This window comes from Candoia aspera, chromosome 3 (genome assembly GCF_035149785.1).
Source record: "Candoia aspera isolate rCanAsp1 chromosome 3, rCanAsp1.hap2, whole genome shotgun sequence".
In the NCBI taxonomy this organism is placed as follows: Eukaryota; Metazoa; Chordata; class Lepidosauria; order Squamata; family Boidae; genus Candoia; species Candoia aspera.
The window spans coordinates 161169173-161197034 of NC_086155.1; the positions used below are offsets into that span (position 1 = coordinate 161169173).

At 35.7% G+C, this 27862-nt stretch overlaps 1 protein-coding gene across 2 annotated transcripts in view; it reads left to right on the plus strand.

The window, feature by feature from the left end:
- The window catches only part of GREB1L (GREB1 like retinoic acid receptor coactivator), a 207957-nt gene that overhangs the window by 83425 nt on the left and 96670 nt on the right, over positions 1 to 27862 (plus strand). Inside the window, exons 2-6 of one of the 2 annotated variants that reach the window (XM_063299166.1) lie at positions 3482 to 3584; positions 14957 to 15116; positions 15269 to 15466; positions 22283 to 22459; positions 26263 to 26439. In XM_063299166.1, coding sequence (XP_063155236.1) covers positions 14960 to 15116; positions 15269 to 15466; positions 22283 to 22459; positions 26263 to 26439 — 709 coding nt within the window. In that variant the 5' untranslated portion in view covers positions 3482 to 3584; positions 14957 to 14959. Of the gene's footprint in view, positions 1 to 3481; positions 3585 to 14956; positions 15129 to 15268; positions 15467 to 22282; positions 22460 to 26262; positions 26440 to 27862 lie in introns of those variants that run through there. The other variant, XM_063299165.1, reaches the window with a different exon arrangement.

The following is a 27862-nucleotide window of genomic DNA, read 5'->3' on the forward strand; positions in this document are numbered from 1 at the left end:
GGAGTTTAATCATTATGACTAAATCTGGATCCAGACTAATATTGTTACATTTTTTTTCTTATGGGGTTTCTTATGGGGAACGTACTGTCCTTGATTAATTGCTATAATTTTTTTTAATGAATAAATTCTGTCTCTTTGCCAGGATGCACTGTTTGTAGTTCTTATTCTGCCTTGATGAGAGTAAAAGATTGTTTTCTTTTTAAGTGTTTTCTTAATTTCTTCTTTAATTTATAAGAGGTTTGCAATATATTTATTATCTGATGTAGGGACACACTGTTAAGGCTGCTGTTGTATTTCTCCTTTGAGTTCCTAGAGGTGATGTTATCTTTTGTTCGCTGAGCAATATGGTCATTTCTAAGAGCATCTGTCACTTGAGGCATCCTAAGATGGATGAGTCTCAAGTGAACTGCTGGTTGAAACAAATGGTGAAAATAAGAAAAGACAGGGGGCTGGAGGCTTTCAGAAGGGAGAGACAACAAGGAAACGCTGTTAGAAGGAGAACACCAGGATGGGTCACTGAGTGTCATAGTTGGACCTTAGATATTTCATAGAATGTAATAATCACAACTGACCATTGAAATCATGGCAAGCCCCTCCATTTTAAAAAAAGTTGCATGACAGTTAGTACTAGGAAGAATAATTATGTTTTTATTATGTTTTCTGTCAGTGTAGAGGAAAATACTTGGTAACATTGATAAAACATGTTTTTCAGGGCTGTGCTATATGTGTGTAATTTATTATTTACAGAAGGAGCATAGGCTCTTCCATTTTGTACTTCAAAAACTGCAGCATTTTGTATGGTTATATTTCTTCTGAAAAAGATTGTTTTGTTGCATGCTGCTTTGTTTAATTTGAAATTTTGCTTGACAATTCTATTAGATCTCACTTCTTTATTAAAAAATCAATGCATTTAAATTTTGAGCATTTTAGCATTACTCATTCTCCATTATTTCAGTTCAGAAAATAGCTGTGTGGTTTTTCAGTTCAGCTGATTGCATTTGACATATGGCAGAGTGTGTCCTTTACTTACAAGAAGCTTCTCTGATGAGAACCAGTAGCATGAAAAAATGATTTCGTCAGTTTGCTTGCTTGCTGTGTTCAGCCGTGAGTGGGAATGAGGAGTGGAAAAGGCAAAGAAATTAAGATGATTAGAAGCTTTAAAGCTTTGTGAATGGTAGAGTAGCTCCCTCCTCAATGAATGTAAATAATAGATGAAAGACTGAGAATGACAACAAAGGCTCAGGGTGCTTAAGAGAATGTGTGCAGCCTGAATAGAGGTCTGTGGCTCAGGGCCAAAGGTCTTAGCTTTGAGTGTAATTAGAAGACAATACAAAGATGTCATTACTAGCAGGTGAAATGTTCAGCACGTGGCCCCAAAAATAGCAGTTCCAGCCTTTATGACTGTTGAAATTGGATTATGGACTTTAATTATTATTTTTTAAAAGTCTTTGTAAGGTCTCCTTGTAGTTTGTTCAGAAACAATATAGTTTGACTTTGATCATCACTGGTGATTGTCGTAAAACTTGATACTGTGGAAAGTGCTACAGATTAGAGTCAAAGCAACCTGCAAATCAGAAATTGTTTAGCTTGATCTCTTTAGGATCTCCTGTGATATAGTGATAGGCATGTCTTCCGTTCATTGAGAGGCCAATTAATTTATGAGAAATTTTTGGATGTTGTGGAAAGCAGTCAGAGACTTCGTTCAGTGTAGTATTGCACAGTTGGAAGTGCATTGCCTGAAACCTAAGTCATACTGCTTGTGGCTCATCGTTTATGAGGGCAACAGCACCACACATACACACACCCCGGATAAATTTGGATTAGCAGAATTGCCATTCAAGGTCATGTTTCAGTGCCAGCAGCTCCTTCAAAAGACAAAAGCTTCCTATAGAAGGAACTATTTCTGGACACCTTGAACTTTTAGTTTTATAATGCTTGATTTAAATGTTCCCAAATCAGAACAAGTTATATGAAGGGAAGGTAGAATTACACGACCACTTAGTATTTAGAGATAAAAACTTATGCAGGATTTAACGGAACACATGAGAACCAACTATATGTAGCCATATTAAAACTTGGCTGTCCTCCACTGCTGCAACCACTCTTGTGTTTGATAAACTTCTGTATTGCTGAGACTAACAAAAAATTGTTTCCTCCTGTGGTTAGACCACGTATACAAGTTTTTTTAAAGGTAACTCAGATTATAATATAATTCATTTTCCCATCCTGCTCCAACTGCCCCTATGCCAGGGATTCAGATGGAAATCTTTTTAATTCAGCTGTTTTAGGATTGCAGCAACAGGATGTGAAAGCAGATTTCCAAACCAATTTCATTCACTTGTAGTTAGTGTTTGGTTTCCTAGTTTAGGCATTCTCTCCCGTGTAAAAGTTTCTTTCCAAATACATAATTTGTGCAGACAAAAACTTAAAATTATGCAGTGACATCAGTATGCAGCTTATTATAAATCACAATATTCTTGAAATAATGCTGTCCTCTTGATTTTATGTTACCCCATGTATCATGTATGTTGATGCACAGTTAATGTTGCTAAATTAATCCCTTGAATATTGTAAACTTAAAATATTTATATATTTCAATTTTCTCTCTTCATATATTAATAAGGCAAGCTATTACCATAATAATAGTTTTGTTAGTAGCATGACTTACTTTTATTTAGAATCAAAGGTTTTACTATACTAATTATTATAGCATTCTTTTGAAAATATTTTAGAGAAAAATTCTTAATTTGCAGTCTAAGTATTACCTTCATCCTCATTAGGGCCAATCATTGTTTACTACTGTCTTGGGTATGTGATAAGCCTATGTAAAGGATGTTTTTAAATAGTTTTTAAAAAAATATAGAACCTTTTTTGTTTCCAGTTTTTTATCTGAGGGTTTTGTTAGGCCACATTGGAAGAATGAAGTAATCAAATTATAGTTCCCTGAAATACAAACTGGCTAGAGACTATTCTCTGGGGTGAACAAGTTGCTGTTGGTACATTTCCTTATATTAAGGGGAATACCATCTGGATTGGCTTGAATTTCTATACATGTTTTATTTCTAAGACCTGACATACAGACGATGGATGGATGGTGTGTGTGTCTATGTGTATGTCTGTGTGTATGTGTAATCTCACTGTTTCCAACACTGTGAGAGAAAGATTGCAGGGTTTTTTTTCCTGTTGTAGTAGCTTGAGGAAGTTAAAATATAGGCCAGTGCAGTCTGGTCGGGGCTTACAGTCAGGGATTTTTACATGTGTTCACTTGACAGTAAATGTATAGTAGCCCTAGGTGTATTTAACAGTCCTATTGTGTCCAATGGGGATTGCTCCAAAGCTCAAAGCAATAATGAACAATTAAGTACAAAAGACAGAGTTACATTTAAGAAGCTCTGCCTTTTTTACAGTCCTTAAATATTTGCTGCTATATCCAGATTTGAATCTGTCATCTTCAATTTTAAACTATTTTATTATTCTACAGGTATTTACAATTTTCAACCACCTGGATCAAGTAGCAGCAGAATAACTTTGAAGAATCATCCATCATGAATTCATTTAATGAAGGTTAAAAGACATACAAAAAGGTAGTATTGTTTCCATATTTGGAATGCATTTATCATTGGTAACTTTATTTTCAGTGGCAGCAAGAGTACAAAAATATTTTGTGACATCCTTTGATATAATCATGATGTCTGTATGAAGCTGTTTAATTGTATTATTAATTTCAGTGTTTTAATTCAGTTCACTACCCCCCCAGCCTTTTCTTTTATCTGAACCACTACATCATCATCAAAAGCTTTTGAGGATCACCACTTAAGCCTTGGTTTGTGTTCACCATGGTATGTAGGAGCTTTCCCAAGTGGCATCTACAGGAATCTAAAATTAAATAAAATTAATTAACATTTAAAAACATTTTTCAGTTGGTAAAATGTGGGATCATCGAAGCTGGCAAGATTTTGGCAAGACACATTGACAGTATCATGAGATTTTTGCTAATGAAAAAAAAATGGAAGGATCCAGGTATCTCCACAGGGAACACCTGTAGTATCCTTACTGATTACCAATTGTCCCTAGAATATATGTTGTGGCCCATTGTCATAATTTATTCACACAAATCTTGAAATCTTATGTTAATGTGTGTTTCTGTGAAATTACCATAATGCTAACATATCACAATTAATACAATTTATGGAAAATATGTACTTTATTTACCTATTAAACTATATAAATCTCTTTACATTTTGAATACTGTATGCTAAAAAAAATAACAAAATAATTTTCATGGATAGTCAAACTAAATATTGGCATGTCTTCTAGGCATGTTTCACAATCAAGATTTATATTTGTTTCATGACTATCAGACAGAAACGGGGGATGAATCCTGTATATTTAAAGGCATACATGATACTGTGATTACCAATATAGTTAATAATTATACTTAATTCCTTGTAGGTAGAGTTTTACTGTAATATCTTTTCATTACACTATTTGAAAAAAAAATTAAAAATATTTCAAATTAAGTAAAAATTAAAACTTAATAAAATCAGGATCATAGAGTTGGAAGGGGTCATATAGACCATCAAGTACAACCCCTGTTTGATGCAGGAATCCAGATTAAAGCATCCCAGAGAGATGGCTGTTCAATTTCTATTTGAAACTTCAGTGATGGGGAGCCTACCACATCCCTAGGTAATTGGTTTCATTTCTGTCTTGTGAGAATAGAGTCAGCAAAATTAGTTTTGCTTAAAAATGTTTTTATCAAATGACATTACACCATTAATAAAAGGTGAGGGGTCCTACATACAGTATGTCCACAAATAAGGAGTTCCACAATGAACGAATGGCGTGATAAGCACACTAACCAAATAAGCAAAGCATTCTGAGTTCCTATCACCAACTAAAATCTAATTCTTGAATTGGATCAATGTGTACTCCCAAACCCACAAGCATGCTCTTTCAAGGGGAAAGCAGACCTTGGTGGTAGAGGCCTCTGAGATACTTAGTTTTCCAATCAGGAGCACTTCTTCTGTCTTGTGTAGTTTAAGCTTCATCTTATTCACCCACGTCTAGCACATTACTGCAGTAAATCACTGATTTAGAGATTAAGAATCAAAACCAATTTGACAGTGTACCTGAGTGGAGTAAATAGTGTTTTAGTCTGTTGAAGTGTCCTTTCAACAATGTAGGTCACAATATTAATGCTTGGAAAGAATGCCCACAACTTTTATGGGCCTTTATATGATCTTTTATGGGATGATTTATATGATCTGAGATGAAACCAGAGTATTTAGAAATGATGTGATGTGGCTGTGAAGAAGTGATGCCTCTTCAACTAAACTAATTTTGTAAATTCAAACAGATTTTATTTATATCAAATACTTGATGCACATGAAAGATTTTAGGATTTTTCTGTAAAATATAATCTATGGAAAATTCAGTATGAGAAACTGAAGGCGAAAATGTAGAATGTAGAAAAGGCAAATGAAAGGAAGAAAGAAAAAGAATGTAGAGAGGGCAAATAACTTATGATACTTTCTTGCTGCTGGTTAGTTGAAGTGGCTTGACTTATTTTATATGGAACATTGGACACCTATTGTTCCTTGTTCTTAAATACCCAGTATTTCCAGGAGGCCAAAGATCTATTTCTGTTTTATGACCTGCTGTATCCTTAAGGCCAGGAGGCCCAACAGAGCATTCAGAGCCAATAGAATAAGAGGGTCATTGCCATCATCCAGGTCCTAATTGTTGCTTTCTGGTTGCCACACAGACACCAAGGCAACTTTGGGAACATCTGGGGCCTAGTAGCAGGAGTGGGGGAGGGAGTCTCCTGGCATTTTGTTTCACCAGGTGCTCAGAGGAAGCAGCAGTCTTCTTTTTGATATGGGAGTTAAGTTCTGTGGCCCCTGAAGTGAAGTTGCAACAATTGCAGAGGTCAAAAGACAGCTGAGTGGGGTCAGTGAGGCACTGTGGGGTGTATTTTGTTACTTAGTAAAAGAAGGGACATCCTAAAACCTTTAAAGGGTTTTCTTGAAATCTCTGTTGTGGGAAGGTTTTATGAGTCTGATGGCAAAAAGTGCTGATTTAGGTAAGGAATGCTGCTTTTGTCTAAGTGAAAGGACAACCCTTACCAAATGTTTACAGCTTTGGTAGTACATTCAGCAAAAGGCAGGGAAACCAAATTACAGAATGGAAGCCATGCCCTCTTTGGCTTTCCAAACTTAGGCTTTTAAATTGTTTTTCACTCACCCTCATAAGATTTGGACTCTCTTCACTTAAGATTAAGTATTTTTAAGCCATTTGTTATTAAGAAAATGGAGCAGAACTTGCTGTTAGATGAGATGGGAGTGGAACATCAAAAGTTCTTCACTTCAGCTTAACTGAGTTCTTTTTACATAGATGTTGAAATGAAGGACTTCAATTTATTAAAAATAACACTTTAGAATGGAAATCTTCAGCCACCAACCCTTTTTGTTTTATTTAAGCTAGAACTCAGAGACAAAGACAGAGGGGACATGTCTTCAGATTACAATTACAAGGGGAGAAAAAACCATTAGCATTTACCCAAACAAGTTGGAATATGCTAACCAATATAGAAATGGCTATTTTTGTCTGAGGCAAATTGTTTGTCTGCCTAGTTTAATACTGTCTGCCTGTTTTGTGTTCAGATAAAAGAAGAATACATGTATTGTTAGGTACCAACTTTTTAAAAAAATAATAAAGTTCCAAATGATTGTGGGTCCTTTTTGTAGCTACAAAATTGCAAATACAATAGTGACATAATCAGGCAGTGGGAGGGCTGAGAAAAAGTATTCCTTTTCATGTGTATGGAAGGATGTGAGGAGGAACATATGCATAAGTCTAATGCATTTTGCTGTAGTTAATAAATCTGGCCCTAAATTTCATAGGTAGCTGAACTGGAAAATAGTAGCATTCAGGAAAGAAGAGAATGGTATAATTTTAAAAAACAATTTCTGTTGCTTTATTGAGAATATTAAGAAATATTTGCCTTTTGTTGGATTGTTAAGCTCTCTTTGTGAACCATAGATATTGAAAATTGCCATTACATTTTTCCTGTTTTGCGCTAGTTTTGGTCCCAAATTTTGGGGAGAGTTAGTTGTGCCTTACTGCATTTTTTTCTTCCATATTCTTTCCCTTATTCTACTTGGATTCCTGGAAAGAAATGGGGAAATTATCCAAGCATAGCAACGGCATTCTTCTCTTTCTGAAGCTGTGGAATATTTATTCAAATTTAATTACCGCCCATCTCCCCCAAAATATACTGGAATTGGACGGTGAGAGGTAGCATCTCTTTTGCCATGGCATTGGAACATCATCAGCTATTCTCTTTTCGATCAACTTGTTTATTAAGCAACATGGTTTTTCAGTTGCCAAAAACTGATCTTTGTTGGAGCCATGAAGGCAGTGATAGTTCATTGGTAATGACCATGGATCTTTTCCTAGGCCTCAGATTCTGCTGAGACATCTGGAGGGAGTCTTTGACAAGTGCAGCCAATAAGTATTCAAAGTTGACTGCAGAGATTGATTCAGAACAGAAAGGTGTCATTAAATGAACACTGTTCAGATGTTCAGTATTTGCTAAATTACAAAAGGCTACAATATATAAATGAGAATCCCCATGTCTGACAGATTACCACTGCTGATGTGTAATGTGGTATGTAATGCTCTTCATTAATAACATTAATCCTTTTCCTTTTCCTCCTTTGATGACTGATAATGAGGTGATATTTCTGAGAGTAACAAGGAGAGTCTTCTTAAAATAATTTATATATATATATATATATATATATATATATGCATGATTTTTGTACCTTTTTGGATTTTGGCATTACAAATAATTAATGTTGAATCAGAAAAATAATAAAAAATACTTTCAGTAAATTGGATTGAATTTTGTATACTGATCTAATTCCAAACTTGGACCTGATCCTACTGATTGACTGGAAACTATGTTATAAGAATTTCATGCTTAGACATGCATGGGCAGACTGCATTTGCCAAGAGAATTACAAAGCTCATAGAAATGACTTTAAAGTAGTTTCATAACTTGTATGAATTATTAACAAAAGCTACATTTCTATTCAGTGGGTAGGTAAGATCATCCTAAAGTTACAATCATTTAATATGAGGAAGGACCTGTTTCCCTGTATACATTGGTGAACTACAACTTTCAGCTTTCTGTGTCATTGCTTGTAATGGTTGCAACTGCTGAGAGTTAAATTTCGTATCTGGAGATTCCCCTGCCCCCCTCCAATCTAGAGGTATTTGTATTCTACATGTATTCTACATGTATTTGTTTGGTTTTATTCTCCTGATGATGTAAATGTCTCATCTGCTTACTAATTAATGGTATATGAAACCAGTATATGCATGACCCTTTTATACTTTTATTTATGAGTTCTCATTGATTATAGTGATAGTCTATTGCAAAGTAGAAGTTGCATGAATACTATTACATGCATTATCATTACATTTCCTTTGTGAGAACAGTAATTGGGACATAAAGTATACTTTGTCTTTTCGTACTGGTTAGTTTACATTCATAGCTGAAATGTTATATCCAGCACCAACTCTAGGGTGGTCTCTGGGTTACTTTCTTCATATGGCTTAGAGATTGTTTAAAACAGTTCCTGGACGGCTGATACTTCATAAATGAGTGATTCCTTGCTTGTCACAGGAAATCTTCTGAGAATTTTTATACTGAAGAGATTTTATACTGAACACCTGGTTGCATGTTTTGATATAAGAAGCTAGATCTAGATGGTGAGAATAGACATGGAGGAGTTGCCATGAGATTTGGTGACATACAGATATTGCTAACTTTTCACTAGCTTTAAAACATTTTCTGGCATGAGTCCCTACAATGTTGATCTGGGATCACATGGTGATTTTTTGGTGTAACAAGTATTCCTTATATCAAGTGTTTATTTGCTGAAAAAAGTCCAATTCTTAGCTCTAGGCAACTAGCCAGCATTTCTTTTCACTGAAGAGGAAGGGAATAATAATTTAAAAAAAAAAAAAATAAGCACTGTCCCACTGTACTATTTTTCTACTGACATGACACATTATAAAGAAATGTAGCTAAATGTTACACATTTATAATTGAAACGACATTATAATGTTACTTTTTATACTGAGATTCTATACACTTTTGGCAGGTAACAATGAATTGTTTATTAAATGTTAAATTCCAAATAAATGATATTGAATAGCATAACATGTCTCCGCATTTGTTATAATCCTATCACAGTTTATGCAACAATCCATCTAAATCAGCCTCTCCCAGCCTAATGCATTCCAGATGTACTGGGGCTATAATTCTCATCTTCCCTGGCGAGATAGAATTGGCTAGGATGATTGAAGCTGTAGTGTAGCACATTTGGAAAACAAAGGGTTACAAAAGAAGAGAACAGATGTAGCTCAGGGTTGAACTGTGGAGTCCTTGGTGCTCTCTAAGCTCTAGGTTGGCAAAAAAGTGAGACATGACTGTATTTATTTATTAAATTTATGTGCTGAAGGCATATTAAAGCTCTATTTTACTATGTTCAGTCTGGACTGTGGCTTTCTGTCATGTGTATAGGTTTCACATTAGGATAAGGAAATGTTCTGGGTTTCCCATTTTCCTAAGGACATTCAACACTTCAGCATGGTGAATACAATTGAAGGCCTTTCTATAATCAATGAAGCACATATTTGCTTCTTTTTAGTACTGTTTGGCTTTCTCAATTATGCATTGTGTATCCACAATACTGTTTCTTGTTCCTCAGCCTTTTTAAAACCAGCTTGAATATCTGGCATCTCTGTTTCCATGTAGGGTTCTAATGTGCATTGGATAATACTAATTATTATTTTGCTGACATGTGAAATTAAGGATACTGTGTGATAGTTTTCATGCTCTGTTAAGTCTCCTTTCTTTGCTATTGTTATATAGACTGATCTCTTCCACTCTGTTGGCCACTGTTATTCTCCAGATTTGCTGAGCAGTTAGTGATCTGTCCCAGACTCAGCCCCTGGCCATGTCATTGTTGTAACTGAGCTTGTCCATCTCCTTGTACCACTAATATAGTCAATTTGATTTCTGAATACTCCATCTGGTGATGTCCATGTATATAGCATCGTTTTGCTTGTTTGAAAACCGAGTTAGCAAAGAAGAAATAATTGGATTTGCAGAAACTAAAAAGTTGCTTTATTTCCTGGACCTTACCGTCCAGTTATGTTTTCTTCCTTACTATTTCCAGTTTTGGAATTCCACATTTTGCTTGCATGCTCTATGGATTTCAGATTGAACTTGACCATTTCTTCTGCATCAGTGGTTGGAGCATAAACTAAGATATCATCATATTAAATGGTTGTTCATGGTGTAATTTGGTATTGATATTATTGATATTATTGGTATTGGTATTATTTGGTCATTGACTGCATTATACCCAGATACTGTCTTTCAGAAAGGATATATACTGTAGTACTGTACCTTTATTCATAATTATAACATCCTTCCTCATTCTCATAGTTTCAAGACACACAACACATCTATTTTGCTTTCATTCATTTTATTTGTTAATTCATACACTTTACCAACGGCGTTCCGAGTCGTCATGCTGGCCACATGACCCGGAAGTGTCTATGACAACGCCGGCTCCAAGGCTTAGAAACGGAGATGAGCACCGCCCCCTAGAGTCGGATTCGACTGGACTTTACGTCAAGGGAAACCTTTACCTTTACTACCATTGGCTTATCTTATATTCCAAGTTGTAAATCTTCCACACGACAGGACCATCATCAGATTGATCCATAGATATTAACTTCTATTCCCCATCATGGCTTTGGTTAATCAAGGTTCTAACATAATACTTTTTAATAAAGTAAAGAAGGTGTAGACTAGGTTATTTTGGAAAAGTATAGACCACAGTGAGGGGTAGGGATATAATGAACATAAAAGAAAAGAAGTGAAAAAAAACAAGAGTAGTCTTACATAGAAAGTTTCTAAAGATGGAAATGGCTATCTCTAAGAATGTACCTCTGCCCACTTTCCAGCCTCCTCCCAACCTGAAACCTTCCTGACATTCCTGTAATTCTTAACATAGCCTGAATCTCTGTGCTGACTTGTGAATTATGGCAACTGAAGTCCAATATATTCTGGAAGTATAGGCTAGGGATAGGTGCTTTAATTGGCAATAGACAAGGGTATAGAATATAGTACTGAGTAACTTTGAGGCTAAGAACTGTCAGCTGACATCACAAGCTACTCAGTACAGTTAATTTGTTACCTCAGATAGGAACCCTTGATTGGCATCCAGTCAATATGGAACCCAAAGTTGGATTTTGAAGAAGAATGAGAGAAAGCATGTTGTTGCTTTTGAATGTTGAGGTTGGACAAGACTCCTGATAATATCACAGACAGCCAAGAAAACAAACAAAATGGATGATACAACAAATCAATCCAGAGTTCTCGTTTGAGGCTCAAATTACATTTTGGACATGTTATGGAGAAACCTAACTCTATGGAGAAGTCTATAATGCTGGGAAAGGTAGAAGGAAAGAGAAGAGAAGGATAACAAGAAGCAAGTAGATAGACTCATGGTGGCAGTGGGTGTACTGTTGGAGGACCTGAAGCATCAGGTTGGGGAAAATCATCCTGGAAAAGTTCTGTTTATGTGGTTGCTAGGAATTAACACTACTTAATGGCAGATAATCAGTCAATCAATAATCAGGATGTTACGGGCATATATGAAAGTAGAAATCTATTGACTGATGATAGTTCACTTGTGCCATAGTGAATTGTAATGATGAAAGAACTAGATACGAGTTTTGTGGAAAAAAAACACCTGTTCAATGCTGTGAATGAATGAGATCCAAGGGAAGAACATTCTGCTAGTTGACATGAAGGATCAGTGGGACCTAGAAGAGAAAGTACAAAAAAACTGGGCTGTTCAGAGACCCAAGAATGAATTAGAATGGTGATAATCATCCTTTGATGACGATCTGTTTAGAAAAAGTTATGTTTGTTTGAAATGCATGGTTTAAGCAGAGGCCTGTGTTATGTAGACATGGCAAAGGAATAAATATAAATGTAATGCATGATGATTTGATAATTTATGATGAAATATTGAGAGAATTAGTGAATGATGCAAAGGTGATAACAGGTTCTGAATGTTGAACAGACCAATTCTTGGTAGCATTATGAATGAATCACAGTTAAAATGGACATGGAAAAAAAAGCAAGTAAATAATCTAGAAGCATATCCAAGTTATGAATAATAAACTTCAAGGACAAATAGGATGGCCATTCTGCCTTTTTTGGTCCCTCTACAAGGGCTTACTTGGCCATTGTTAGAGAGGGAAAACCTGATTCAGCTGACCAGGAGTGAAACTGATCTTTTACTTTATCAGCACTGTCCGGCATGGCCAGTAGTCAAATGACTTGTAGCTATAGCCCAACAATATTTGGTAGTTTTTCCAGATAGAACTTCTGTTAAGAATTTTATGTAGCATTCTTAGTAATCATAATAATCAGTTGCATTTCCACAAGGAATGGTTTACTGTGGGGAATAGGATTACTAAAAAAATGTGAAATTTTTAGAAGATGGGTATCAGTTAATCACAGGCTGGAGTTTTAAGTAATTTGAAAGGGATATGGTAAATCATACAAAATATATAGAAGATGGGGAAGATGAAGCAGATTTATCTATGAAATTTGTTGATTTTTCACAGGGCTTACAATTCTGACAAACTTAAAAATGGACGATGGTTTTATAAAGCTGAATAAATGCTACTGCAAATTCAAAAACACTGAATTATATAATGAGATTATGTAGCTACTCTGTTAGTAAAGGCAGGGGCTACCATTAGGGATATGCTTATATTATAATTTAATACCTTGCATTTTATTAAACTCTATTTGAGTTGCTATGGCAGCCTAGAAGAATACTTGGAAAATTTGCTTCAGGCTTACAGTTACGGTATGTTGCTGTAATTCACATGCCATTTCAGTTGCAACATCAAATGCAAATAAATAATATTTAAAGTCATAAGCTTATTGATGTTCCAAAGACTTATCTGAACTGAGAGCCCCATTAATTGTGTGAGGAGGTAGTAGATCATATCTTCAAACTCAACTATTTAGAAATGCATAGCAAATTCTGTCCTTAACTAAACTTGACACATTTTAATGTAAAGTGTTCATATGCATGTAATTCCATCTGAGCATTTTCTGAACTTTTCCTCAAGATGGTCTCTCTCATGGCACATTGGTTATAATGTTTTCTTGACATGCACAGGTTTCTTTTTAATTTAATTTTAATTTAATTCTTTTCTTAAGCTATTTGTTTTTCTCCTGGGCTTTCCCCCCGCAAAAGGTCCACCAGTGCACCTTTTCATCATTTTTCCAGTCATTTGAGGAAGAAGGATTTCACATCCAGCTCCCAAATAGCGTAACCCTAACCCATTGGGGTATGTCACTGAGAAAGATCTGTAATGGTAGCTGCAGCAGACATTGGGAAAAGCTGGAAAAATGTAGGAAAGGAATTTTTATTTTAAAGCTGGTTGTTGTGCCTGCATATATGCACATTTTGATGCTCTAACTTAATGTACATAAATTTAATTTAGCTCTGTGTTTTTGTGTGTGTATGTATATATATGGAAAGGGACTGGCAATTACTTTCCTGGAATAGAAAGTGGGAGGCCAGAGCAACAGGGAAACTGTCCAATGCAGTGTTTCTCAACCTTGGGAACTTTAAGATGTCAACTCCCAGAATTCCCCAGCCAGCCAACTATTCAATGGAAGTCCATGGTAATCTGCAGCCCAGACTGAATGCTGTGCAAGCTGCTGCCAATCCATATCTGTTCTGAAGGATTTTTCTCAAGCTCAGGGCAGGGACATTTTGAGGGTGCAGCATTCATACACCCTCTTACGTATGATTCTAGAAAGCCAAAAATTTGAACTGTTTGCATATATTTTACATTTTAAAGGATTTAATTTGTTTGGGTTTTTCATTTTGTTTTGTTCTTTGTTTTGTATTGCAAGGAAACTTATTTGATGATAAAATCTATTGTTGGGTTTAAGATTGACTTTTACTCAGCAATTATCAAACTATTAATGTTGTATTCCAATTAGATCTCTAGAATAGCAACAGAAGGACTCCTATTATAAAGCAGTCCAATAGCAATTTTAGAGCATGAAACACTCCAAACCAAGTATTTTTAAAACTGGTGAGTTAAGCAAGTTCTTTGTCCCTTAAAATCGATGGTATTCAGATGTATTTAACTGGTTTGTCTGGGAATTATGTTCAATTTCTTTGGTTTATTCCCCCCCGCCCGAAAAAAACACGATACACATTAACCAGCAATCTGCTGAATTCATGACAACTGGGGATTTATGAAACTCATTCATGACAGCTGGGAAATTAAAGTTGAAACAATAGGTTATGCTTTCCCAGGCGGATCTCTGTGTGACCTCCAGTTCATTGACATTTTGTTGTTGGTTCAGTTGGGGGAAGAAGCCAGTCCAGCCAAAACAAAATTGCTATCATATTTCTGTGAAGTAAAGATAGAAAGGCAATACTCCTATATAGATAATGTTTTTAACTATTTATCCTTGAAGGTCTCCACATACTGACTTTTGTCTGAACATTCCCTGTGCTGCACCTGAAATCTGTCATGGTCCATTTTAATTTAAATTGATGTACAGAGAGATATTAAAGTAATTTGCAGTGGCAGAAAAGAGCTCTATCAGTGAAAAGCAGACTGGCAGACTTGCAGACCGAAATAAAATCAAGAACAAACAGTTCTTTTCCAAGATGGTTTTTAATGGTTTCTTTACCATTACTAATATTTTATCCTTGAAATATGCACCATTACAAAATGTTGGTTCATACATCACTTCTGCTTTCCATAATAAAAGAATGAAATGTTTAGTCTATTTCTTTTTATTTTTTTACAGACCATGGGGAATTCTTATGCAGGGCAACTGAAATCTGCTCGTTTTGAAGAAGCCCTTCACAACTCCATAGAGGCCTCCCTCAGATGTAATAGTGTTATTCCTCGGCCCATCTTCTCCCAGCTCTGTCTTGATCCTGAGCAGCCTCCTATTTTGCCGGAAGGTAACCAAGCAAGTATGGCATATTCTAATTGTTCTTATGCTACATAAAATGCTTATTTTCTTTTTTAAAAAGAACTTTCCAAAGTATATTTTCCAAAGTATATTTTTTGACAGGTATATGTGGTTGACTTTTTAAAAAATCATGCATTCCAGATGTGAAACCAAAAGTGGAAGAGCTGGACAAAGAATTGATGCATCGTTACACCCAGAATGGAAGTTTGGATTTTTCCACAAGCCAACCTATTAATGAAACAGAAGAAGATGATGAGGATGAAGAGATGTCTGATTCCAATAGTCCGCCAATCCCGTACGCACAAAAACCTGCCCCAGAAGGATCTTGCACTACTGATGGTTGGTTTAAACCTTCCTTATCTAACACTTCATGTAGAATAAGAGGTGTCTGGTGGGGGGAGGGAGAGTTGTCAAATGATGAAAGCAGTTGTGCCTCTTTTGTATATACATTGTGATGTCACAGGCATATAGGAAAAGGGCAGAGCTTGCTTTATGGTGGTGTCAGCTGCTTCTGTTATTTTCACAAAAGGATCCGATCCTGCAGAATACTACTTAGCCCAAAGCTAGAAAGAAAGAAATTAGACTGAAGATACATTTGTGATATGAATGTATTACCTTTCTTGTTTGTTACAACAAAATCTAAAAAAGTCATATAACTTCTTAAAGATAGTGCATAGATCTCTGTGTCTAATCTGAAGTGAGTCCTACTTGGTTCAGTGGAATATTTCCAGCTAAGTTGGTGTAGGATAACAGCTTCACCTAATAAGCCTTATTTAATAAATCTTAAGGTTTTGTACTACTTTTCGACTACTTTTTGACACGTTAAAATATCTAGTGCTCCATTATGGAACATTTTTATTCAGTTTAAATGGGATTTGTTTGCATGCAAACTGAATGCAAGATTAAAATCTGAATCTGTTGCAATGTAACTTGGGCAACAAGCAATATTGCAGACAGCTCAATTGTATTTTTCAAGGGAATGTTCAAAAATGTTCCAGGAAGAATAGACTATTTAAATCAAATATTTTAAAGATTAATAATAATTTTAGTTAACATTTTTAAAATGCAAAGTACTTTTCAATCATTGTCCTTTATGAAAATTGTATCTTCTAAAAATACAGAATAAGTCAGGCAGTATTTCTCTTGAAAGATGGCTATGTATTTCTAGTAATCTAGTTAACTTTACAATTGAAGTGAGAAATTGAGGTTATATTTTTGGATATAGTCTGGTTTGTCTTTCTGGTGGCACCAGACATAAAAAATATTTTAACAAGATGTATGGGGAAAATGTTTTCTTTCATTAGATAAATAAAGCAATCCCCCACCCTCAAAATCTGAAAGCTTCCACATAAAGTCTAATTCAGGTTGCAGAGAGTTCTAAGGTGAAAATACACTAGAAGAGAGATTGATTTACAGAGGTGATATTCTTTAAAATTACTGTGGAGGTTGTTTTAGCCACCAAATGTGTGCTACTCTTCAGACTGGCTTTATTTTAAATTATACTTCATTTCCATGACCTTTGTGCCTTGCTGCCCTTATTCCTCCTGCCAAAAGGTTGCCAAATTATTTGTGCTAGATTAAGATTGCAGTGTGAAACATGCTTACCTGGAAATAGATTTCACTGAATTTGGTGAGACTGAAATAGACCTATACTGAATCATACATATAAATTATAGCAAGTAGATTTGTGGGATCGAGGCAGTATGAAAGTTAGAAGTTTTTGCTATGGGAATTGTGGAAACTATGTTAAAACTGAGTTTCAGATGATGTTTTTTTATTAAGTATGTGCTGAATGTGTTCAGCAAAAACCTGTTTGATAAGGAACTGGTTTATATTATCCTTTCCTAGATGAGAACAGCAAGTGTTATGCCTTGTGTTCCATCCACCCAGCTCATCTGCCTTCTCTCAAATATCCTGCATTTTGTGTGATGATATCTTGTTCCATTATAGCCTGTAGGCATGAAATCCAACATGACCAAGTCCAAATTATACCACTGATTTTCTGGAAAAGACTGTGGTATTGGATCAAATAATTTTGACTTTAAAAACCTGTATTTCATGTAGAGACCATAACTGAATAACGTGTGATGTTCCTCTAGAGCTATTAGAGCAGAACTGATCAATTAGGTAGCAGGCATGGCCTACCATGGGACAGAATGTTATCTTGGGTAACAGATGCTCAGCAACAGCATCATTCCTTTCCCCTCCATTGGAGAAGCAAACTGTGTATTCTGGCAGCCTGCCTGGCAATCTTTGAATTAACTTATTGTCACCAGGTGCTATGAATGCTGGCCTGTGTGTTGAAGGAGAATCAACTGTTGACTTAATTGTATGCTGAGGATGAAATGATGGGGTGGGAAAGCCCTCTTGTTTTTTGCTCTTGTAATATACACTTGCTTCCTTCTACATGATGGTTAGATTGAGAGGGAAACATTGGCTACTCTGGCACATGGGTGTTCTCTCTAATGGATTGCTAAAAAGAAAACAAATAATATAAGAATTAATAATAGTATGGGTATCTTTTTGCTGTTTCGGTTTTTGAGCTTTCAGGGAGTTGTAGCAGATTAATTTTGCAACTGGGTATTGGCATATTTTTCTTATCTTAGTGCCCACAAACATTCATTCAATTCCCATGGTGTTTTTAGTCACCTATTTAATTTTTAATTGAGCCTGTAGAGTATGTTTAAAAGAATATTTAGTACATGTATTGCTTCATTTATAAGATATGTATTCTGTTTGTTTTTAAACAATCTCAAGGGTATTGTTTATTACAAATTATGTGGCTTGGTTGTTAAGTGCAATGTGAGAGAGAGCCAGAGAGCTAAATACTTAATTTTTCAAGCCGTGAGTTAGTCAGGTACTTAATAACAGATCAGCTACTGTGAAAATACCAAGTGGAAGTGACTGTGAACTGCATTTCTTATGTAAATCTTGGTAGGTATTTTCTTATGCAAAATCCTTATCTTAAAGTAGCACAAAAACAGGTCTGTACCTCACAAAGGAGATGTTAATTGTTACTGTCAAAGAAAGGGGGGATGGTGGGGGGCAGAGACGATTTTTGTTTTACACAATTTCAGACCTTTTGTTTGTATTTTCACAGCTGTGTTGGCCAAACTCAAAAGAAGTTTGAGTTAGTGGCTTAAAAGTTGACTCTAGAATGCAAAGATCGGTATTTCTGGAAAACACAGAAATATCTTATTAGCAATTTATTTATTTTTACCATTTTGCAAGGCATTGCTGTTTGAAGTGAACTCCTAGCACCTTTGATTATGTAATACATCATTGCTTCTGTCGTTAAATTTTATTGATTTTCAAAATCTTTTATTGTAGTTTGGTAACTCCTGAGAAGGTAACAGTCACATCTGCAAATTGTATTGCATAAGTGAATTTGTGTCCTTGTAAACAAATGTTTCAGTGCTCCATGCAGGAAACAAGGCTCATTAGTTCATGGAAGAGGATAGATCTCTTTGGATGTATGAAATATGCTTTTTCACTTTCTGATCACTTAAGAAAAAATGAAATAAATGAGTTAAATTGACCACTTTGTGTATTAGGGTGTGTTAAAATATTAATAATGATCTGTATATCCTTTGTGAGTGTACTGCTGAGTTTTCTAAGGAGCAAAAATAGTTAGCATTTGTGATAGATTACACTGTTATCAATACCACCAGTGTTTGACTGTGTCAAATAACTGGAAATTAAATTTGTCCAACCAGTGTCAGTGAACTGGTCCACTTATTCTTAAGTGAATCACAATAAGTCAGTTTGCTTAGTTGCGGTTAATTATGTATTCCATTTGGGTTAAGTGTTTTAAAACCAGTGGTTTTAAGATGAACCTATATCTTAATTGAACCTACTAAAGTAAGTCTTTCAAATAGTTGTTACTTCTGGGATTAAATTTCTTGTATTTCAAAAACTGCATTTCGATAATGTAGAGTGTTGTATAAAAAGCTATTAATGTGTAGATTGGATAAAGTTATATCCAATTTAAAAAACCTTATTACTTAATATGAAAAACAAAATACAAAGTAGGTTAATAAGAAACATTCCAAAATCCATTCTTAGGCAATAATTATTAGGACTAGAATATATTCTGTGGTATTTTAGTTGATCCTGATTGCCTAGCTGAGGATTTTGAACATTTGAGATAATCTTTGCAAAAAAACACAAGGATATGTTGATTCAGTTCTGAAAAGCAGCAAGCTCTTATCCTCCAAATAACGATTTGTTGAATAGAAACCATCGAAAATGGAGTCTAATGAATTGCTCCTGGGAACACTACAGTATTTGCATTTCTTTGGAGTAAGAATGTAAGGTTTTTTGTTTTTTGTTTTTACTTAGAGAAGTAAATTTGCATCCCTTAATTATCTGCTGCTTTGAGCCAATACTGCAGTCCTTAATTCAAAATGCTAATGTCTTTTGCTGAAACAATAGTAGAATTGCAAACAAACTCTTTGAGTTCTTCTGGAAAATAACATTGTACTCTGCATTAAGACAACAACAGCTAATGGCTAATGCTGGTGAAAATGAGCAGTCTGCGTTGCTATAGAACTGTTCAATCTTTAACTCCTAGAATCTAATTAATGCTGTGCCTTTGATATTCTCTAAGTTTCAGAGGGGTCCAAAGACCCAGCCCTCAACTGTAGATAACAGAAGAATCCAATATAAAGATTGTAAATTAAAGAACTGATATAAATACAGAACAGACAGCCTCTCCAGGAGCCTTTTGGGCTTGAAGACTCTATAAAGAGCAATTTGTTTACTTTCCTTGTTTTTTTTTTCTCCTTAAAGATTTCTCTCTTGTTCATTTAAAATTTTTTAGTAAGAAAAGAGAGTCATTTTAAAGATGTTGCAACATATTGCAGTGACTTCTGTAATCCAGCATGTTATAGAATTTAATGATTTCAAATCCAGTACCATTTCCTCCATCCAGTTTTCATTTAGAGAGGAAATGCTTCTTATACCTTAACAGTTTTCTCTTGTTAAACTATGAAGTATCTAATGCATCTAACAACAATAATGTATATGACACATTTTAACAATGGCAGGGGTAGGGAGGTGGATTCTATATGAAATAGCTTACAAAGCATATGACCATTGAGATGGTTCTTTTGGAGAACTTCACAAATGTCTATATTTCTCATATTCTGTTTCTATTATCTGTTAAATCTGTTTCACCCTTTGTAACACAATTTTGTCAGTTAATACTCCTTCTAGCACTTTTCCAGCAAAAGTTGTGGAATACTGATGGTTGTAATTAAGACCACCCTGCTCTTCCTTATCACTTACGGTATTTGCTTCCCTTATCATCATCTCTGTGTGCCTCTGGCCATAGCCATGCCCTTTTATATGCCATAGCAGTAATTGCTACTGTTCATTGCTGCTGAATGATTGATCCAAAAAGGTGATTGTGCGCATAAAGAACATTTGGTTAGTAGAAAACAATGTACCCAGAATAATGCTGGATGAGCACATTTTGGCAAACAGAAAGGATAGGAAATATATGCATGTATGACTATCTGACTAATACAATAGGCTCTTCAAAATGTTACTCAGTACAATATTCAAAGCAAAACCAGATGCTACTTGGTTAAAGCTACAGAGTAAGTTCATGGTACACATTGGGAGGAACTTTCTAACTGTTCTGTATGAGCTATCAGCCAGTGAAACAGGTTGCTACATGAAGTGATGAGTTCTTTGCTGGAGGAATTCAAATAGAGCCTGGATTGTCATCTGTCAGATATGCTGTGGTAGATTCTGCACTGAACAAGGATTTGGAATAGATGACCTGTGAGGTAGCTTTGAACTTTGTTTCTACAATCAGTCAGTTTCAGATCTGCTTTTTTAAAGAACAAATGGTGGCATCACAATTCCTGTTTTTCAGACCTGGGTTTGGGATATTAACAGTCTCTTTTGTGTATGGCCTATACCAAGAACTGGACTGAGATTTGGCGGGACAGGTGGCATTCAGTATCATCTACTGTGACTTCTTCCTGGGATATATGATTGATACGGGATTTGGAAGTAACATTTTCGAGTGATTCTGGTTTAGTTGGATTTATAATTCCCAGATGATGGTGCCTTTGGCTTGTAAGGTTCCTCAAGATGCAGGTTTTTTTCTTGTATACTTTCTACTTCTACATGTGTTAGTCAGCAGAAGTCATTCAAAATATTGAGATTCTGTTGCATCAACATGCAGTTGATACTCAGCTCTTTTTCTATTAATGCCAGTGAAGTTGTGCAATCCACAGTGGAGGAAAATTGCTTGCCCCTGCTTTAAATTGAGAAGCAAATGCCCCTTGCAATTCAAAAATGGAAGGAATGAGTGCGAAATGGTTTTGGAAAATGTGTGTCTTCTGAATAATTCCTCTCTACCAGAGTAGTTGTAGCAGGCACACTGTTTTCCAGTTCCATCAGAGAAGTCGTAGTGAGGGTCTGTAAAGTCAGTGCCTTGTATCTGGGTTCCTTTGTAGAAGAAAAAATTGTGCATGGATGTAGGCTTCTATGAGCATGTGACTCACACTCAGCTTTCCCCAACCTATGTTCTCCTGATGTATTAAGCCACAGTTTCCATGAGATGCTTTAGACTACTACTAGTTTAATCCAGATCATCTGGAGCACATTCAGCTGGGAATGTCTGGTTTACTTGATTTAGAAACTTAGAGGAGTCTTCCAGTTGCGAAGACAGTTTACCTGCATTGCATCCAGACATGTTGAAAGTAATGTTGTTTAGGTTGACAGGTGCACATTTGATTCACAAATGGAAAAGGAAGTGTCTATTGTATGCCATCGTTCTTAGCTGGACTTCACGAGCAGAGAGAAGGAGGACGAAAAGGAGGAGGCAAATTATTATTTCTGGTTTACAAAAATGGCCACCACAAATAGAAATAGATTCTGTCAAATATATAAAATAAAAGCTACTAGCACAATACACTACTGCTAACTTCTCTCCAAATATACATAAATTCTTAAGTTTGTTTCATGAATCTGTTTTATATATTACCAGTTCATCTGGTGTCTTTTGCCCATGATAAACTCATGAACCTGGTAGCTGTTTTTTGAAGTGGGGAGGGGTTAGAAATGTTAAGCCTGGAGTGACTGTGTACTTGCGAGTTGTTCTAAATGGCTGTTTCATGATGTATCATTTCTTTTCAGGTTTTTGTCAAGCCGGCAAAGATTTGCGATTAGTATCACTGTGTATGGAACAGATTGATATCCCACCAGGCTTCCTGTTGGTGGGAGCCAAGTCTCCGAATCTTCCTGAGCATATTCTAGTCTGTGCTGTTGATAAAAGATTTTTGCCAGATGACCATGGAAAAAATGCACTTTTAGGTAAATGAGAATTCATTCATTATTCCTTATAACATGACAGATTTATAGTGCCCTAGGACTGAATTAATGTTACACTAGATTGATTCACTGCAGAGCTTTCTCCCTGTACTATTTTGAGATAGTTTTTAAAAACTTTTTAGGGAAGAATGATTTTGGAATCCTCCACTTCATTCATAGGAGGCTGTATATTGGTGAGTGGTCCAAGCCTATTAAGAGGATCTACTATAGAGACAGGCTTGAGATCCAAGAGAAAAGGGAAAGTTTATTAAGGAAGGTACATGCTTCACTAGAATGACTGTATCTTTGAACTTTCTTCTTCCTCATGGAGGAAGAAAGTAGTTACATATACAGTTGTCCTGTAGCTGTATAATAGCTTCTTTTGATCTTTGTGACAGCAGATGCTGTTGTAGCCCATGCAATGACCTGGGCCATAATTTAGTGTGACCATCTTAGATGGCCTGGTTGAGCATTGTCTGACATCGCTTGGCTGTAATGCTTTCCTCCCTGCTTTTCCTAGTCCAGAATTCAAATAAAGTGGCATTATGGCTTTTCCTATTAAACCATATAGGAGTGCTGTAATATTAGATGCATATTAGCTTGTACAAATGCCATATAGCCTTGATTGTTTTTCCCAGCCTAGTGCCTCCAGATGTGTTGGATTTCAACTCTCATAATTTTCCAACTATGGCCTGTGCTGGCTAGGGTTTATGAGAAATGAAGTCCAACAGATATATATGGAAAGTATTAGGTTTTGGAAGGCTTTAGGAATTAGGAGGTATAGCTGCAATTTATTTCACCACATTCTTTTTCAGTACTCAGGGAATGATGGTATCTCTGCAGGATCAGATCAGAATTATAGCAGTAGCCTGGGGATTACTCTGCAAGAGCCTATTTGTGACAGGAATGCAAGTATCTAGGTTAGTCCAAGATCAAAGACAGGTAACAGAACAGAGCAAGGATTTTGGAGATTGGTATAGACAATTCAACTGAGACAAAGGGCAGCTGGATTATAGTGATCAAGTTTGCTCACAGTGTTCACATGGAAATTAATGATTCAGAGAAGAGTGACATTACAGTATTAGAGTTTGTGGATTCCTCTCATTTGGAGCAACCAGTTCCTAATCTTCCAAATCAGCATTCTGTTCCAAATAAATTTGGATTATAATTCCCAGAATCCACAGTTCAGCCATGGGTATGCAGACAATCTGAGGTCCTTCAAGGATGTGTTTTTACGTAAGTTTTACAGATACCTTCTGTGGAATACCTGAATCTCTATACTGTGTTGCAAATAGACTTTTGTGGAAAAAATCTGTTCAATTGTCATTTAATTGCTTTATAATCCAATGTTTCAGTTTCTTTCTGCCTAGTAATAATGCAAGAACAGTGACTTTTTAACTCTTAAAACCTTTTTTAATCTTTGTAAAGGAATACGTTTTCAGAGACATGTGCAAAGGAAAGGAGTCTTCTTCCTTTGCTTCTTTAGTAATGAGCCCATTTTTAGTTCTTGGCAGATGGTACTCCTCTCAGAAGACTGAAGTACTAAGGAAGTTAAATTAATAGACTTCGTGCCTTTGAGTCAGTCTTGACTCCTGGTAACTGCCTGGACAAGTCCCTGCAGTTTTCTTGGCAACATTTTTGGAAGTGGTTTGCTGTTTCCTTCTTCCTAGGTCTAAGAGAAAATAACTGGCCCAAAGTCACCCAGCTAGCTTTATGCTAAAGGCAGGACTTTTGGTCTTCCAGTTTCTATCCTGGAACCTTTAACCACTACACCAAACTGACTTTCACCAAGGAAGTTACAGTATAAGTACTTAATTTGCCTTTCAAGGTCCCCAGAGACAAAATGAACTGTTGTATATTATTTGCATCATTTTTTACTACCACTAGAATTTGCAGATTTGTTAGCATATATAGAGAGTCGAGTTTCACTTGCATCCTATCTTATTTCTCAAAGTACCTTCTCAGTGGACTCTGAGACATCTCTCTTTGTTAACTTGACTTGGCCTTATTTAGAAATCCCTGGCTTCTGTATTCCAACCTATCTGTATTTTCTTAGCTTACTCCATGCTGTAGAGATTCCATGTCTCAAAAGCTGAGGAAGAGATGGAAAAGTCTTTTGTTTTCAAAATTCTCTTGACAATACTAAATAATTTTAACTTTATGCATAATCACTTTAGTATACATATTGTGTGTGGGGGTCATATTCCATTACTCGAAAAAAAGAGTATACTATTTAGTGAACCCTTTTATTTAGCCTGTGGAGTTTTAGAAGCATATTAACTCAAATTTCATTTATACAAGAAAAATATTCTCTAAGCAGAATTAACTTTGAAAATTTGAAGGCAACATTTTCAAAATATAAATGCATGTAAATAATCCCTTTTTTTGTTGTTCATATGTTTCCATTTCTAAATTTATGGACCATAATTCGTCATCTTTAAGTTCTAAAGCAAATTTTTAAATCTGATGGTTTAAAAACCACCTGATAAAAATATGAGGCTATAAGCAGGTATGTTGATAGACTTCTGCTGTTTCCTTCTCTTCCATTTCCAAACTTTTGGAAGAGATTTGTGGATTTCTTTCCAGAGAGGGGGAAGCTACTGATAGGTAAAAATATGTGTATGTCAGAGTATCTGACAGCTGTTCCATTTTGTTGTTGTTGTTGGATATAACTCATAATATTTTTTGAAGCACACAGTAGTATTGTTTCCCATTGCCACTATGACAACTAAAGCAACCAACTAATGAAGACCTTACAGTTGAGAATGCATTTACTGTCTATATCTTTATGCTGAACAAATTGCATAACCTTGGATTATAATAATTAAGAAAATGTATTACTGGCTGTCATGCGAAGTGCTTTTTGAAATCAGTAGGAAATCTACAGTGGATCAAAGATAATATATATCTCTATCTAGTAGAGTTCAATTAAAGATGTAATTCAGGCCACCTTGCCAAACTGGTTTGGCCTGCTGACCTTTCTTCCCTAGCCTTTTGTGTTTAGAAGGAATTACAGTATTCTTCAGAATAATGAGCTTTCAACTTTTGTTGAAATTTACAAATTTATGCCTTATCACCTTGGAAAAAATCTCTGCAGGGACAATACAGATTACTTCTTACATCAGGGATTTCTGTGGAGCTGAAAGGTTATGTATTTTTCTTTCTCATCTCCTGTGAAAATCATTTATCCATATCAAAATAAAAAGCCTTTGAAAATTCAAGTGAAAATAAAGTATCATTATTAAAAAATTTAGGGGTTATTTGTTTATGAAAGAAAACACAACTTTGGAATTAATTCACTAGTAGAGAAAGACGGCAAGATGGAGTAAAAATCAGATTGGTAAGCTTGAATGGAATCAATGATGACGACCTGGGAAAAGTTTGAGGCCTAACATTTAGAGGCCTAACAGTCTGGATATAACCCAAAATTCAAGCATGGACATCCACAGGGGTAGGGTGATGTGTGATAAAACACTGCAAAGCAAACTCCGCCTCTTATATTATGTAAGGTTGTGACAAGTACAGAAGGGCGGAGCTTGTGTTATGATGTCATGCTACAAGTTTTGCAGTTTTGGAATCACAGTGGTTAAGAACATATACCTATGGGTGCAAGCGCCCAGGGAAGTTTAATGATACTTGGAAGATGTAGATTTCATTCTTCTTCTTTGTCCTTTAAGCTATCAATGTGCAGGGGGAAATACCTTAATAAACCAAGTAGATGCCAAGAAGAGAACCTAAATAGAATCAAAATTATCAAATATCCTAGGAAAAATGTAAAGCTAACCTGCTTTTCTCCAACCCTGCAGGTTTCTCTGGAAATTGTATAGGCTGTGGAGAAAGGGGATTTCGATATTTCACTGAATTTTCAAACCACATTAATCTGAAACTTACCACTCAGCCAAAGAAGCAGAAGCACTTAAAGTACTACCTAATAAGAAATGCTCAAGGTGTGCTGTCAAAGGGACCTCTTATATGTTGGAAAGGTAAGAAATACCCTGTTTGATGTATATGGGGTGGGGTGGGTGTTTAAGAGAATTTAATTCTGGAATGTTTAAATAGTACATTGTTTTTGTTTGCTTAAAAGGGGGAATTCCCAGATGATACGGTATGGTAGACATATCTTTTTAGTTTGTAGGACATGATGTATGGGTTAAGTGTTTCTTATCAGCCACTGAAGGACCTTTCTACACATTACACGACAGCCTTCTTCAATCTAGGGTTGTCCAGCTATCTGGGGGGTGGGGGTGCAGTGCTGCTATTTCTAGGCACCCTTTTCTTGCTGGATAGAAATTCTGACCATTATAGTCCCAACACAAAAGGAGAGCACCGGGTTATGGAAGGCTGTTATATGGCAGCAGAGCTTGGTTTGCCACCAGACATGCAATCAACAGGAGCTACAACCAACCCTGTTTTTGTACCAAGGGAATCTGAAGGATAGACATATTTCAAATAGCTTTCTTTTTAATTGACATATTGTCTAATTTGCAAAGAAGCCTTGAACGATTAATCCACTTGTACAATCTGCTTCCATGCACATGTAAGTAAGTCCCCTGATGGGAGGAGATGGGCGGGGACAAATTGGATAAAAATAAATAAATAAATAAATAAATAAATAGCTGCTGTGGAATTATGTAGAGGACTTGAAAAAGGAATAGTGAATGATTTTATTCAAACAAATTCTGACATGAACAACATTTAGAAGTAACTTTAAAGGATGTAGAAATTCATATTTAAAATACATTAATTTTCTCTTGCAAAGTAGTTTACTTCGTCCCCTTCCAACAAGGAACACAGGACAATTCCTGTCTCAAAACAGCCTATAAAGTAGTGAGGTTGAAAGGTCAGAGTTACACTGATGTCAGTGAAAAGACAAAATATCTTTAAATGTTTTTGGGGTGCTAACAGAATCATGTATACTAGGGTGTAATTTTTTTTCTAGTTCGTGGAAGATCGCATCATTGTTCTTCCAAAAGAAATTTTCCCAAAATTCAGCTGTATTTTGGGAGTTAGCCTCCACCCAAAAAAGAGTTTTGTGGCAACAGGTTGCCTACCTCTGGTCTAACACAGTCTATAAAAGACTAATGCTTGGCGAATAAACACTAATAGCACAATTGTATGTATGTTTACTTGGAAGTAAACCATAGTTGCCTCAGTGGAGCTCACTTCTAAATAGGTGGCTGTAAAAATACAGCATAAGAAAAGTGTGAAGACAGTGGAGGTAAAGTATTTAGCATAAACTAATAAAAATATCAAGTTCAGCAGAGACAGCTTAGAGTAAAACATGGAATTCCAAGAACACAAGGCAATTGATGATAGGCGTATATGGATATTTATTCCAGAAGTTGCTGAGAAATCATGTTTAACTTGATTGTCTTGCTATGCTTTTTTTTTCCCTCAAGAAAGGAG